The 15,169-nt window shown below is 41.0% G+C and overlaps 1 protein-coding gene across 4 annotated transcripts in view; it reads right to left on the bottom strand.

The window, feature by feature from the left end:
* Positions 1-15,169, bottom strand: part of LOC143280842 (uncharacterized) — a 266,693-nt gene that overhangs the window by 13,113 nt on the left and 238,411 nt on the right. For 3 of the 4 annotated variants that reach the window (XM_076585557.1, XM_076585559.1, XM_076585558.1), the window contains exons 3-9: positions 12,736-13,082; positions 11,816-11,938; positions 11,073-11,186; positions 8,467-8,585; positions 5,336-5,516; positions 4,110-4,251; positions 3,315-3,445 (exon numbers count right to left, since the gene is read on the bottom strand). In XM_076585557.1, coding sequence (XP_076441672.1) covers positions 3,315-3,445; positions 4,110-4,251; positions 5,336-5,516; positions 8,467-8,585; positions 11,073-11,186; positions 11,816-11,938; positions 12,736-13,082 — 1,157 coding nt within the window. The remainder of the gene's footprint in view (positions 1-3,314; positions 3,446-4,109; positions 4,252-5,335; positions 5,517-8,466; positions 8,586-11,072; positions 11,187-11,815; positions 11,939-12,735; positions 13,083-15,169) is intronic. The other variant, XM_076585560.1, reaches the window with a different exon arrangement.

Raw genomic sequence — 15,169 nt, 5'->3', positions numbered from 1 at the left:
TAACACTGACTGCTAAGACGTGCCATAACACTGACTGATAAAACACGTGAGTCAATGATATCACCAGATGCTCATCTGATGTCACTGGTTGTGAAAGCAGAACCCTGGCTGATTGGCAGGATGTGTGAGTTGATAACAACACCAGTTGTTCATTTGATATCATCACTCTTTTGAAAAAGATCAGTTAGACATGTGTAAGTCACTCTTTTTGTGAAAACTTAATACTGACTGACAAAATATTAAGATTTGTACTTTTGGAAAAGTAGTTGGAATTTCAACTTGGCACACTAAAATAACATTCATAATATTTACACATTTCTTTACATACAAACATCTATCTATATACATATTGCTTCAAATCTTAGGGAACAACAAAGTTTCACTCATACAAATGCAAATTTCATGCACTGGAATGAAAGAGCATGTATGTGTAAGTTTCTCTCCCTTTCAGTTTGAAAATCTGAATTAATGAGCTGTTTAATGTAAAAAAAAAAAAAAAAAAAAAAAAAAAAAAACAAAAACAGAACAGCCCCTCTCAACCCGCCCCTCCAAGCAAACAAAAAATCCACAGGAACACTCAACAGAAAAAGCCAAACAGAAAAGGACAAGACAGAAGAATGGTAACTATATTCACGTTAGGAGTGGAAATAAGCTCCAAACACTCCAATCAAGGCTGATGACATGGGCGATAACTTGTGGTCAGATTGCCTGGCATTTGCCTGGCATTTGCTTTTTTTTCTTTTCTTTTCTTTTTTTTTTTTCAAACTCATGTGGCAAATAAATGTTCTTCCTCGTGTGCTCTCCACTGCATCACATTCTGCTTACAACTCTTTTACTAAGGCTACACTGTTCCTGCTGTACTGATTAAACTCTCACTAATGTGGCGGGGTGGTGGATCAAATATGTCCATCACATTGTTAGACTCCATATTTGTAAAGCACTTGGAGTTTGGTCTCTGCCAGAAGACGGGTGGTATAAAAGAAAAAAGAAAAAAAGAACGTGGCACACTTTACTGTAGCGACACGCAGGGGAGAGTTTCACACAGAGAAATCTGTTGTAACAAAAGAGCACTACAATACCTACAAACATGAGCACTCCTCTCAACATCTGCAATCTAGACTGCTGATAAATCTGCAGTCAGTTTACCTGGTGTCTGAATTTCTAGGGTGAAGTTCAATTAGAGTAGCATCAAATGCAAGGGGGTAGCAAGCATGTGGCAAGTCAATGCTCTCTCCTGCATGTATGCACTTGCAGAATTTTTCCAGACTTTAACACTGTTGTGACTGGCCCTGTTGCAGACTTACCTGCCAGCCAGCCTGATGCCAAGGAACTGAAAGAAAACCACTAGCTGTAAAAACAAAAACTCCCCTACTCCTGAATGGAGCCCAATCATCACCAAATTTGGTGTATTCAACCCTTCTGCTGCCAAATAAGATTTTCGTGAAATCTATTTGCCTGGCTTTTTCACAAAAAGTGGGTATATATTTTCATAAAATTCTGTGAGCTTTGTCCTGGAAACAGATCCATAAAAGTATATACTATATATGTTCTGAAAGGCAAATGAATAAATAATACAAAAGATACGATGTTTTTTAATTTTGTATTTTTCCAATGACATAAAATGGTTTCAAAATCAGGGTTTTGTTTTCTGTTAGATTTTCAACTTGTTCGTCAACTTGTTCGTCACAAATGTATTTGGTCATATGCACAGTAATATGATATTTTCTGGACAAATGGATAACTGTACACACAAATTATACTAGAACAACCACAATAAAAACAGACATATACTTGATTTATTGTGATTACTCCAACTGATAATTACATAGGTGTGACTGTCCAGTCAAAACAGTTTTCTTAAAAAAATCGTCACGCCCATCAGTACAGTCAGACCCAACAACTGTTTCATTTCAAACACATTTGTATCTGTCCAAGATGACAGTCGGGAGTACTTCTTTCTGCCTGCCTGGATTTGCCTGTACCTTTTGGGGTGTCTGCAGTGCAAACAAACTGGTTTCATCAAAAAATGTTTGATTTAGATTATCATCTATCAAAAAACAAAAAAAACAAAAAAAGAGAGAAAAAAAATCAGTGCAGACTGTGTTGTATAGATCTTTTTTCAGTCCACTCTCAGCAGTAAAGTTGACAACAACAGGCTGAGTGTTGTTTGCTGACCCTAAACTGATCCCCTCAAACACAGTAAGGCCACGCTTCCTCTGACTCCACCCCCCCTCCTCTTCCCCCTCTCTGACCTGGCCCTCAGTCCCCCCCCCCCCCCACCCTGTGTTGGCTCAGTGCCAAAAAAGTTGCTCTCACTGTGTACTGCTGCTATTTCAGTTGCGTCACTGTTAGTCATGTTGTCATCTGCTTTAGACACACGGTGTCACTCACTGTTCATCTTGCCAGTCTCTTCATTGCTCCCTTTTTTTTTTTCTAATCATCTGAAAAAAAGTTTATCACTGTCGTCTTCTTCAAGTTGACACTTCAATTCTTCCTGAACATCAGCTGAAGAAAGCAGTTTGGTCGTTTATGGTGCAATACAATCACACAGCTTCAAGCCAGGTGTCGTTGAGCGTGCGATGAGCGAGTCAAAACTCAGCCAGTAACCCAATCAAATTGCTCAATTGACATGGATGGGGTTTCTAGCTACCAATGAAATCTAGAAAAATTTCCCAGTTATCTTCTCACTGAGGCAGCGAAGCATACATGGCTGCGCTGACATCTTGTCATATGGGCAGCCTTGGATTCATGAAAAAAGGAAGCTGAATCAAGCTGTTCTATATTCAAGTTTAGTGCATAAATTGTTTTGTTTTTTGTTGTTGTTTTTTTGTGGATGTCTTGTTCTGACTGAGTTCTTGTCAAGGAAGGACAAGCAGAAACAGAAAATGCAAAACAGGGAGAAGCAGAACAACACAGGGAAATACACGATACGATGAAACAAACCAAACGGCAGAAAAGATCGTTCAGGAAAAGAAATAATAATAATAATAATAATAATAATAATAATGGATACTTATATAGCACACTATCCAGAAATCTGTTCTAGGTGCTTTACAAAAACGCTTTGTTAACATAAAACATTACGTCTATGTTACATACACACACCAAAATATGACTACACACACACACACACACACACACACTGCGTACATACATTTTAACAATACATGTGTATGTAACAGCTACCCTAACACATATGCACACATAGGCAGGCACAAACTTACATAAATGCACACGCGATGATCAGAAAAGACAAGAAAGGAACAAAAGCACCAAAAAAGCACCACACATATCAGTACAGACGACGACCATACCGGCGTTCACGAGGACAGTGGCTTGCAACAAGAGCAGCTCCTCTTTCGTCACCACAAATTGAACCATCTGCTCAGACACCGCTGACACTTGCTCCAGGATTTCCGTCATCTCCATCACCGTCCACAGGTGTCTGTTTACAACAATGTAAGCAAATTCACCAAAACCACATTGTGTCATACTAACTACACCAGTATTCTTTTTTCTTCCCCCCCCTCCCCCCCCCAAAAAAAAACAGAAATGACTGCACTGGCAGAACCGAACCATTACCACATTTCTCACAACAAGACTCCTCCTCTTCCAATTCAACATGAATAATAATGGGTAATCTCCTCTCCGTAACAGCCCTAAAATGTCTTCTTTTTTTTCCCTGGGATTGTGAGTTGCAACTCCCGCTTTCATTCCAATCTACAAGTGTGTTTTCATATGTATAAAGGTTATCTACCATAAACACCTTTGAGTTGTTGGCAGGGGAGAGAGAGAGAGAGAGAGAGAGAGTGAGAGAGAGAGAGAGAAAGTGGGAAGAGATGTAAATAAAAATTCAAAGAGAGTGATGATGACAGAGATAGAGAAAGGGGGTGTCCGCGGGTGTCCCTGGCGAAATTCTACAAAAAAAAATCCACATCAATGCTAAAATACATTTGCAGATAAGTGGGTGGCACGACACTATGGTGACCCTCTTTTTCGCTGGGAGAGAAACATGAAATCCACACAATGAATTTTGCTGTGAAAAGAGAGACAGACAGACAGACAGACAGACAGAGAGAAAGACAGAGAGGGGACCTTGAAGAACTGACCTGTCTAAAAGGAAGTCTGGAGCAAAGACAAGGCGTTTGCCTTCGTGCTCCATGGAGCGGAAGGCACAGTTGAGCAGCAACAGCTCCATCCAACAGCACTCTATCAGGTGCACCTGGTCACTCAGAGACAGGTCCGTGTAGCCTGCACCAACAGTTCAGGGATTATTGTCAGAACCCCAACACAGAAAGTGCTTCCAATTAAAAACATTTTTTATAAAAGCAACAACATCAAAAAATACAAACAGAAGGGAGAAAGTAGACAGTGCGAGAGACAAGGCAAGACAATACAGAATTCTTTATTTTCAAGCACAACAGATAAGCACTGATGTGCTTTTTCACAATAATAATAAGTAATAAGATAAATAGAAAAAAAAAAGAATCACAAAAAAAACAACAAAAAAAACACCACACTCACAGGTATAATTATATCATGTATGCTATCAATACTATGCTAATGCAAATATGAATACACTAATATTAAAAGTGATACAAACAGCAATAATGGAAGATAATGATCCTTACCAAAAGGGAGCATAATTCTATACATAACACTGAGTAAAATGAGAATAATATGATAAACACATGAGAGAGAGGCACGTGTACAGGCGACTGACAGAAGGGGAGTGTGGGGGGTGGAGGGTGAGGGGGTACTCAGTCAACCGTACACAAGTGAAACAGTATCAATAAAATGAGCAGTGCATAACGCATTATTGCATGAGGTGGGAAAGGTTATGTTTTTAGAAGGTGGTTGGGCAATAATGATATTTATATTGTTTCTGTGAGCGAGCTCCACAGGGTGGCGCCTGAGTAAACAAGACTGGATGTGAACAGATCAATTCTTGGGATTGGGATATGGACTTCTTCCCAGGGGGTTTCTTGACAAATTTACAGAAAATTTGTTCATCAATGTTGGTGGTGCATTCCCTGTCATAATCGTGTGCACTGTTATTCCTTTGTTGTACTCTGATCTATGGATTAGTGAATGAGAGAGAGAGAGAGAGAGAGATCTTCCATTGTTAGCAGCTGCATTTAGAGAATGTCCTTGGTTTCGGTTTATTTTCTATTTTTTCTCAAAGTGCTTGAAAACAAATGTAAAAGTTGAGAGAACATAAAAAAAGAAGAGAAATTAATTAGGTATTGAAGCAAGAAAAACAGCAGGGGGTCTAGTGTGGGGATCAGGGAAATGTGAACAAGAAGCCGCAGCAGCCAGCCCAAACACAACAAACCTGGCACATGTTTGGCCCAGTTGATAAGGTAGACCAGCTCACGGTCGGCCAGCTTGATGAGCGTGTTGAGCAGGTGGACCCTACTGAGTGGCTGCTCGTGGTCGTGGTAACTCTCCAACACTGGCATGTCTGCCTTCTGCAGGGCCTCCAGAATGGACTCACTTCGCAACCTCTTCATGCTCTGTCCAACACACACACACTACCATCATTACTGAAGAGCCCTCTTCATGCTCTGTCCAACACACACACACTACCATCATTAATGAAGTGCCCTCTTCATGCTCTGTCCAACACACACTATCATCATTACTGAAGTGCCCTCTTCATGCTCTGTCCAACACACACTATCATCATTACTGAAGTGCCCTCTTCATGCTCTGTCCAACACACACACACTATCATCATTACTGAAGTGCCCTCTTCATGCTCTGTCCAACACACACTATCATCATTAATGAAGTGCCCTCTTCATGCTCTGTCCAACACACACACACTATCATCATTACTGAAGTGCCCTCTTCATACTCTGTCCAACACACACTATCATCATTACTGAAGAGCCCTCTTCATGCTCTGTCCAACACACACACACTATCATCATTACTGAAGTGCCCCCTTCATGCTCTGTCCAACACACACTATCATCATTACTGAAGTGCCCCCTTCATGCTCTGTCCAACACACACACATTATCATCATTACTGAAGTGCCCTCTTCATGCTCTGTCCAACACACACACACACTATCATCATTACTGAAGTGCCCTCTTCATACTCTGTCCAACACACACTATCATCATTACTGAAGTGCCCCCTTCATGCTCTGTCCAACACACACACACTATCATCATTACTGAAGTGCCCTCTTCATGCTCTGTCCAACACACACACACACTATCATCATTACTGAAGTGCCCCCTTCATGCTCTGTCCAACACACACTATCATCATTACTGAAGTGCCCCCTTCATGCTCTGTCCAACACACACACATTATCATCATTACTGAAGTGCCCTCTTCATGCTCTGTCCAACACACACACACATTATCATCATTACTGAAGTGCCCTCTTCATACTCTGTCCAACACACACTATCATCATTACTGAAGAGCCCTCTTCATGCTCTGTCCAACACACACACACACTATCATCATTACTGAAGAGCCCTCTTCATGCTCTGTCCAACACACACTATCATCATTACTGAAGTGCCCTCTTCATGCTCTGTCCAACACACACACACTATCATCATTACTGAAGTGCCCTCTTCATGCTCTGTCCAACACACACACACTATCATCATTACTGAAGTGCCCTCTTCATGCTCTGTCCAACACACACACACTATCATCATTACTGAAGTGCCCTCTTCATGCTCTGTCCAACACACACTATCATCATTACTGAAGTGCCCTCTTCATGCTCTGTCCAACACACACACACTACCATCATTACTGAAGTGCCTTCTTCATGCTCTGTCCAACACACACTATCATCATTACTGAAGTGCCCTCTTCATGCTCTGTCCAACACTATCATCATTACTGAAGTGCCCTCTTCATGCTCTGTCCAACACACACACACTATCATCATTACTGAAGTGCCCTCTTGATACTCTGTCCAACACACACACACTATCATCATTACTGAAGAGCCCTCTTCATACTCTGTCCAACACACACACACTATCATCATTACTGAAGAGCCCTCTTCATGCTCTGTCCAACACACACTCACTATTATTATCATTACTCAAGTGCCCATCTTTGGTCATACTGCTCAATACTGGGCATATATCAGAGACTGACGTAAGCTTACAGTTGGGTCAACAGCAAAGTGAGAGCTGCATGATCAATGGTTTAACCACTGCAATAGGTATTCATTTACAGCTTAGTGTTCGGTAAAAAAAAAAAAGAAAAAAGAAAAAAAAGGACTCTCAAACTAGGAGGCAAGCTTGCACTGGCTCTTAGTGCTGCAGCTTTGGGGGCAAGCTGGCCTTTGTGGACCATCCCAAGACTGACTCTTAACTCTCTCCATACGAACGGCGAAAGACGACGTTAACAGCGTTTCACCCCAATTACAACCATCAAAATATTACAAGCGGAAGGCTCTTACACTGAAGAGGTGAATGTTGACAAAGAATACCACAATTCTGACGACGGAAGTTAAAGGTCGGGTCATAGAGACACCCACTGGACATCCGAGGGGTCTGTGTAGAGAAGAGAGGACTGGCCGTACTGAGTGAGTTAAAACCAAGTGAGTTGGGGTGTAACCTGGGCAAGACACTCTCCACTATAATAAATATTCTAGCCCAAACAGTCCGGACAGCAGATGCCTCCACTGCTGTTCTGATAGTCACAGTTGGACACGACTGCCTATCAATTAATTCTGATATTTATATAGTGCCTATCTTTGGTCACAGACCAAACTCTTTAGTGCTTTATAATTGCACAACAGTCTGCTTTCCTGGGTACAGCTGAACGGTAGCTGCCTTCAAGCGCTCATCATTCTTTTCCTGTGTCAGGCAGTCAGGCTTTAGTCACAGGCGTGCAAACTCACTGCATTTTACAACAACATTTCGTAAGACAACCCTCTTGTTGCCAAAGGTTCTTTTACATCAGCTTGTTAACCCCCCTCTCCTCTTGTTCTTATCTTTCCCCATATACTCCTGAGCAATGTTACAATCTTGTTCGTGGCTTATTAACCCTCCTTTCCCATAGCTGTTATCTTTCCCATACACTCCTGAACAGCGTTACCAGCTTTTCTGTGGTACATTATTCCTCCTCTCTTGATTCTGTAACCCCCACCTTAATCCCTCCACTTGTGTTGCTTCATATACCTGCTTGAACTTCAGTAACTGTTCAATTCATCCCCATAAAGCAGTTCAAAGGCTTAGATTATAATAAGTTTGAATTAGAAAATATTAACTATGTTATGAAACAACATAAACCAACAACATTCAATTCTGATAATAATTTTCCTTCATTTTGGGATTGTCTTCATAAAAAATACTGTGTTACAGTTCATTTTCTTTCTCTTTTTGTGTGTGTGTGTGCAACAGCATCCATTTTCTCTTTTCTCTGTTAACAGTTAAACTGATACTGTTATAGTGATGACACCAGAAGACAGACCTTGGACGCTGAAGCACCATTTGTAGAGTTGACCAGTGTGTCCGTGGAGTCAGCGCGACACCTCTTGCCCTTCGGTCCAGTGCCGCAGCTGCTTGTTTTACGCTCCTTGCGTTGACTACCTGTGGACCCATCATTCAACAGAAACAAGCTTTATTGAAAAATAAAAACCAGAAAAATCTGCTGACTAAATTACCTGAACAGATATTTTTCTTTTTTTCATATATATAAAGAAGCAACCACTGATAGCTAACCAAGATATCTTACAGATATCATCCACATATACATCCGATACTGTCAGCTCCGTTTTTCTTAGGATACTTGTCTGCTTCGCATCACTGCTGTCAGAACAAAACACTCTGGTCAGTGTTCTTTCTATTTTCATGGACCAATTGTCTGGAAGTGGAACTAACTGAACTCCCTCTGCAAATCACAAACTCTTCTTACACTTCATTCAAGTCTTCCCTGAAAACCTTCTTCTTGAACCTTTTCAGCCCTTTAAGGTTGTCTGCCTGTGCAGCCATGTTTTGGCCTGGCTGCATCAATGGGAAGGGGTGCTTCACTTCAGGCAAAAATTTATAGCAACCACTCAACAAATAGTTACCGAACTTCATATTATGATTGAAATGTAATTGTGACACAAATTGTTGAAGTCTCAAGACAAAGGATGTAATAGTATACTTGTAACTTTAAATCAAACACAGAAATAGCAAAATGTCAGCTTCTGTCAATGTTGACGGTTGTGGGCTGTCTTCTTCACTGAAATGTCAGTCACTTTGTCTACACTGTTTGCTAATTTCATCTCCTTCATTTTTCCATGAATTATCGAAAGAATTACAAGACAAATCGTCATTATCTGGATTGAATTCGCAGCAAGAGTCCATCATAATTTCATTAAGCTCTAAACTGCGCAGTAAACCTTTGACGTTTTACGATATCAATGTAGAAAACTGGATAAAAAACACACTAAATGTTCAATTTTTGGAGCAAAACTTCACATGCCAGTGAGGAAGGAAGTTAAGTTGGAGTTACTTCCCTTAACAAGCAGTTTCATGCATAATAATGAGCTGACAAACTGGTTTAAGTAAACGGGTTTATTCGCCCGCGGCGGGCTCAGGCGGAGAACGGCGATCAGCGGCGCAGAGTTGAATGAGTTAAATTAATGTAGAACACCACCACATCACTCCAATGACATCATTGTGTATTTCACCTCTGTGTGTGTGTGTGTGTGTGTTTACCCATTTTTGTAAAATGCCGAGAACCCTATGAAGAGAATAGATGTAATTTGAATTCACATTACTATTATCATCCTCGTTATTACTATTCTAGTGCTAAGCTAACACATAACGAAAGCAACTGCTGCTGTTTTTATTTTAATAAAAATAAGCAACTGGTAATACTTCGTAGAAATTTGCAGACCTTACTTTCTCTCTATTTTTGCTGTGCGATGATAGTTTGGTGAAGATGAATTAGAATTTATGTGCACAAGGAGAAGTGGTTCAGGATAGGCAGGTTTACCCATCAATGTTCCACCATCAAGACTGGAATCTAGAGGCTCTTACTGTGTGTCAGTTAGGTCAGAGGTTCTCCACTTGTAAACCAGATCTACCTAAAAAGCATGTGGAGAGTAAACCCAACAAGAAAAATCGGACATAGGGAAGGATGGACGCTGTCAGATTTGACATGCCCAAGTCACTGCATAAACAGTTCTGTGCAGCATCTTAATTACTCTTTGCAGAGTTAAGGTAGAACTGTGTGCATAAATATTTCACAGGAACCTACTGTCAGCTAGTAAAGCTTTAGAACTTGCTCTTTTTTCTCTCTTAATAATAAAAATGCCTGATTTCTTTCTTTCCTTTGTCAAACATACAATATGAAAACAAGTTGGGGGATTTGAACATATGCAGAAATATATATAACTTCAACCCTCTGCTCTGTGAAATGAGTTCAAGCTTACTCCCCAAAACTGGTATAAAATTAGTGGTGAAGGAATAACCACCACCCAATAAAAGACACTTGTGCAGCCTAGGAAGTCCTACCTTACACAACAAGCACATCCAACAGTAAAAATGGAAATGTTAATAAGCTTTTTTTAAAAACTAAATGTTGAATTCATACCACTGCTGATCCAGACCTCATCACTAAACTTCAACACTATGCATGACATTCAATCCTTCAAACATACAGCACGCTGTACAGATCTCTACTTCAAAGTTGTTGCATTTTGCAGCATTGTGCCTCAGGGTTGTACAATCTTTCCGAAACACACAGTCAAGCAGAAATCACAGCAGAGTTGAGATTATTCATGAACTATGTTCAACATGTTACCCAGGTTTCGTAGGACGGTTTTACATAAACTATTTTCATATTTTCATTATTTTACTGGGGTCTTTCATTTTTTTTCTCCCTTTTCAAATGTGTGATACGCATAGACACAGAAAAGGACCCAGCATACTATGGACATTTCACACAAAAAGTCTTATTTCACTGCCAGGTGCTATAATAACTGTTCTGATGTCTAAAAATGTAAAAGGGCAGATGTTCCACTGATGCTTGTGACCTTTCAGTTGAACGATTTTTCACTGGCACAGATCATGTGTGAACTGTACCTTTGTTCATGCCCACTTCATAACATTTGCGTAGTCGACACGCCTGGCAGCTTTTCCGTCGATGTTTATCTATGGTGCAGTTGTTGGTGGCTGGACACATGTAGTCCACAGGGCCTGAAACAGAAACTAACACTCATTCAGCAACATAAAACTGCTTTCATTTAAACCAGGATTTCTTTGTTCAATCATGTTAACTGCATATTACAAACACTTCAAAAATGTTTAAAAAGAAGAAATAGATTCATTTGTTTCTATAACATTTCTATTTGTCTTAATTGTTCAGTTCACTTGTAGGGGCAAATATGATGCTTAATGATGAAAGAATACACAAGAAAGAATGTAAAAAAAAACAAACACAACACACACTCACAAAGAATGAAGGAAACAAAACAAAAAAACACCCTCTGCCCAGCATTTAGCATAAAGCGTATTTGGAATTGAAGAATCTTTTTTCACCATCTTTCAACATGAACATCCTATGAGATGAATAGAATTAGGTAACAGACGAATAAAAACAAATTTGAATGGTGAGATATTTACTTGTCTAACATTACCAAACAAATCAAACACGTTCCATGTTACCAAACAATTCAATCACTTTTTACTTTTAAAACTAAAGACAAATAACAATGTACGGCACATTCTTGAAACTAAGTAACACAATAATGTTAACAAATTAAACAAAAAAAAACAACAAAAAAAGTACGAAAAAAAGGAATATGATAGAGAACTCATGTGTTTACTTCTCAAACCTTGTATAGATCGCTTGAAGAAGGCCTTGCACCCTTCACAGGACCACACCCCATAGTGGAAACCCGAGGCGTTGTCATTGCACACTTGACACAGTTTGGCTGGCGTGCTGCTGCCTGTATCACACACACACACACACACACAGTTACATTCTAAAGATATCTGGTACGCAAGAAAGAATGAGCAAGAGAGATGGGGAGAGACAGAGAAAAAGAGTGACAAAGAGGACATATGCAGTAGCCGAATGGTTAGATCGTTAATTCTCCCCAGAGTTTCCTGAGTTCGATCCCCAGTTTCAGCCTACAAGGCAGGAAAAGAGTGGAGATTTTCTGATCTCCCAGGTCAACAGATATCCAGAACTGCTAGTGCCTGAACCTGCTTCATTTGTATGTGCATGCGAAAGATTAAATACATACGTTAAAGATCCTGTAATCCATGTTAAAATTTGGTGGGTTATGGAAACAAGAACATACCCTCCATGCACATCCCTGAAGACAAAGTATAGCTATCTACATGGCTAGGTAAAAATTGCCATACACGTAAAAGCCCACTTGTACATATGTGAGTAAACGTGGGAGTTGCAGCCCACAAATACAGAAGAATACACAACACATTTTTTTTTTTTTTGTTTTACGCAACACAGTCAAATGTACTTGCTGGACCAATCAAATTCTACAACACAGTTAAATGCAGATGTTGGATCAATCAGAATTGTTGTTAAAAATATAATTAACAACTGTAGGATGACAACTGATGATCTGTGAAAGAGCTGATCCACCTTCATGATCAGATTCATTCTTTCAACAAATCACTTTAACATGTCTCTACGCAAGATCCAGATAAAAACTATTATCATTATTACAGAATGTCCCAATGCTCCCCACAGCTGACTGGATGATCAAAATGGCCTTACCAGCAGACACCTCTTGCTTGATGTGGATCTCCCCAGCTCCCAGTCCCGGGGAGGGGTGGTGGTGCTCCAGCGACAGGAAGCTGGGGTGCAGGCTGCTGCCAATCCCTTCGGGGGTGGTGGAGGTTGGGGCCTGCAAGTGCACTCCCCCGCCCCCTCCTCCGCCGCTCATGAGGGAGTGGCCGGGCATGCCCGCCGGCACCCCCCCAACACGGTCCCCCCCAGGGCCTGGGCCGCTGCCCCCTGGGCTGGCCCCTGACAGACCTGGAGAGGTGCTGGACGCCAGGCGACCCTGCCCTGGGTTGCTGTCCCCGCCCCCACTGATGCTGCCCTTGCTGTCAGACTGTTCCCTGCACACACAAACATCACCATCGCTGCTTTATTTTCAAAAACATTGCTGAATGGACAAGAATAACATGTGCTGAGATCCAGGCTTTGACACACAACCAAAAGAACTGGAGGAATGTGGTGAACACTTCCCCTGTGCAGCGCCTCAATGACTCTTCACAGAGTTAAAGAAGAAGAAGCGGCTTTATTTCCTGCTCATTTTGTTGTTGCTGTATCTCCCACACCCACCCCCCATGTCGTTTGTTGGTCCACCATTGCTACTACATGCTTCTTAAATGATCAAGAAACTTCTTCTGTACAGCTATAACCTTGGGTGCAGCCGACTGTAAGAGGAAATGCTGAAAGGACTGATGTCTATCCTGGGAAACGTGCAATATTCTTATTCGCCCTTTCCTCTCTCACTTTCCCATGCCCACCACCTATAGCCTTGTACAGAAGTTACAGCTTTTTCTTTATTTTTTAAAAACTGTTTCACTGACTTGGCATTTTCCATGCATTATGAAGTCCTCCAGATTCAGATCTAAACTGGCCTTATTCAAAGCTGGAAAATGTTCGCTTTCTGACTAATTTTGTCACTGTTTCAGTCAATCAGTGAGAAATCTCACCATGTGCCGGAAATCATTGACCACTGTGACTTTCACTACCATCCAAAGTTATACAACATAAAGATATTTCAAAGACTGCTGAACTTCATTTAATACAACACACACGTGCCGGAAGCAATGCAACAGTTACAGTACAGTTGCATCACTACCACTATGTCATCATACTGGACTGTGGATTCTCCAGTTCAGTTTAAAATTTTTCTCAAAATATCTACTATCTCACTGACTAATGTGCTTCTTGAAATTCTGCTGGTGATGTGTGTGCATGTACATGTGTTTGATTGCATGTCTGTGTGCACAGATATCTATGTATACCTTGGCTACTGGACTTCTTGAAAGAAGTGAACATTTTTAATCAGATTTGAATGTTTACACTCTGGACGATTTTTAGAGTGAAGAGACTGAAGCAATGATTAGTTTGTAATGTACTTTTTCATCCTTGACTTAAACCTTAAAATAGATGCAAAAATGATGATAACCTTGGGATGGCCTTCGTGGTCGGCAAGGCTCTAACTTTAAGCACCATAATTTGATCTGACCTTTTATTGGAGCTCCACAAGCTCCCTGCCTGGGAGATGCGTGCGTCAACTTGCATTATTATCATAATGTAACCTGGCATGTAACAGAGAGCAGAAATTATCCTGATTGGATGTGTGAGAGTTCCCCTCTTAACAGTTCACTGTAAGTGATGAGAAACAGCTGTTTATCTCCCACACCTACTGGAGCATTTTGCAGGATATTATGACAAAGGCTGAATAAAGTCTCAAGTTTCTGAGCCCTCATCCCCACTACTAAGTTCAGTGGAAAACATCAATAACAGCCAGCTGAAATCCTGAGGACAATGCGTGAAGTGATCTTGTCTGTGTGTGTGTGCACATGCATCTATTCTTCTTTTCAGTAACTTTAATGTCTGCTCATTATGGGTTAAATCATTTATGTAGGCTTGTGTGTGTGTGTGTGTGTGTGTGTGCGTGTGTGCGCGTGCGTGCGTGCGTGCGTGCGCGTGCGTGTGTGTGCATTCGCACATGCAACTGTGTATGTCTCTCTTTTTCTGTGCAAGTGAAACTGATGAATCGGAACACAAAACAGAACAAATACTTCAATCAAACAGACAGAGACTAAGACTAAGAAGAGATAGAGGATTCAGGCAGACAGAAATGGAGACTGAGGAGATGATGAGCAGAGTTCTTCCACTGCTAAAAAAACCCCCAGTACAATACCTAACTCAAAAACAAATTTCAAAAATCCATATTCTGGCTGGAGTGAACACAAACTCCATTCCAGAACCCCTCAACCCTGTCTTACCCCCTCCCCCAACACACAAAGCTCTATCGCAAAACAGACAACAAGAACAAAAAACAGCAACAAAGAGCAGTGACCAACAGGTGGTGAAGAAGGGAATTACATCAGGAACTGTTCCCTACTCTATGACCCAGCAGGTCAGTTCTTCCCTCCCTGTCATGCATCACATGGTGCAGCAGCTG

The sequence above is a fragment of the Babylonia areolata genome, chromosome 4, assembly GCF_041734735.1.
Source record: "Babylonia areolata isolate BAREFJ2019XMU chromosome 4, ASM4173473v1, whole genome shotgun sequence".
NCBI classification, from domain to species: domain Eukaryota; kingdom Metazoa; phylum Mollusca; class Gastropoda; order Neogastropoda; family Buccinidae; genus Babylonia; species Babylonia areolata.
The sequence above is the reverse complement of the archived record's forward strand: the minus strand, read 5'-3'. Positions and strand labels throughout refer to the sequence as shown.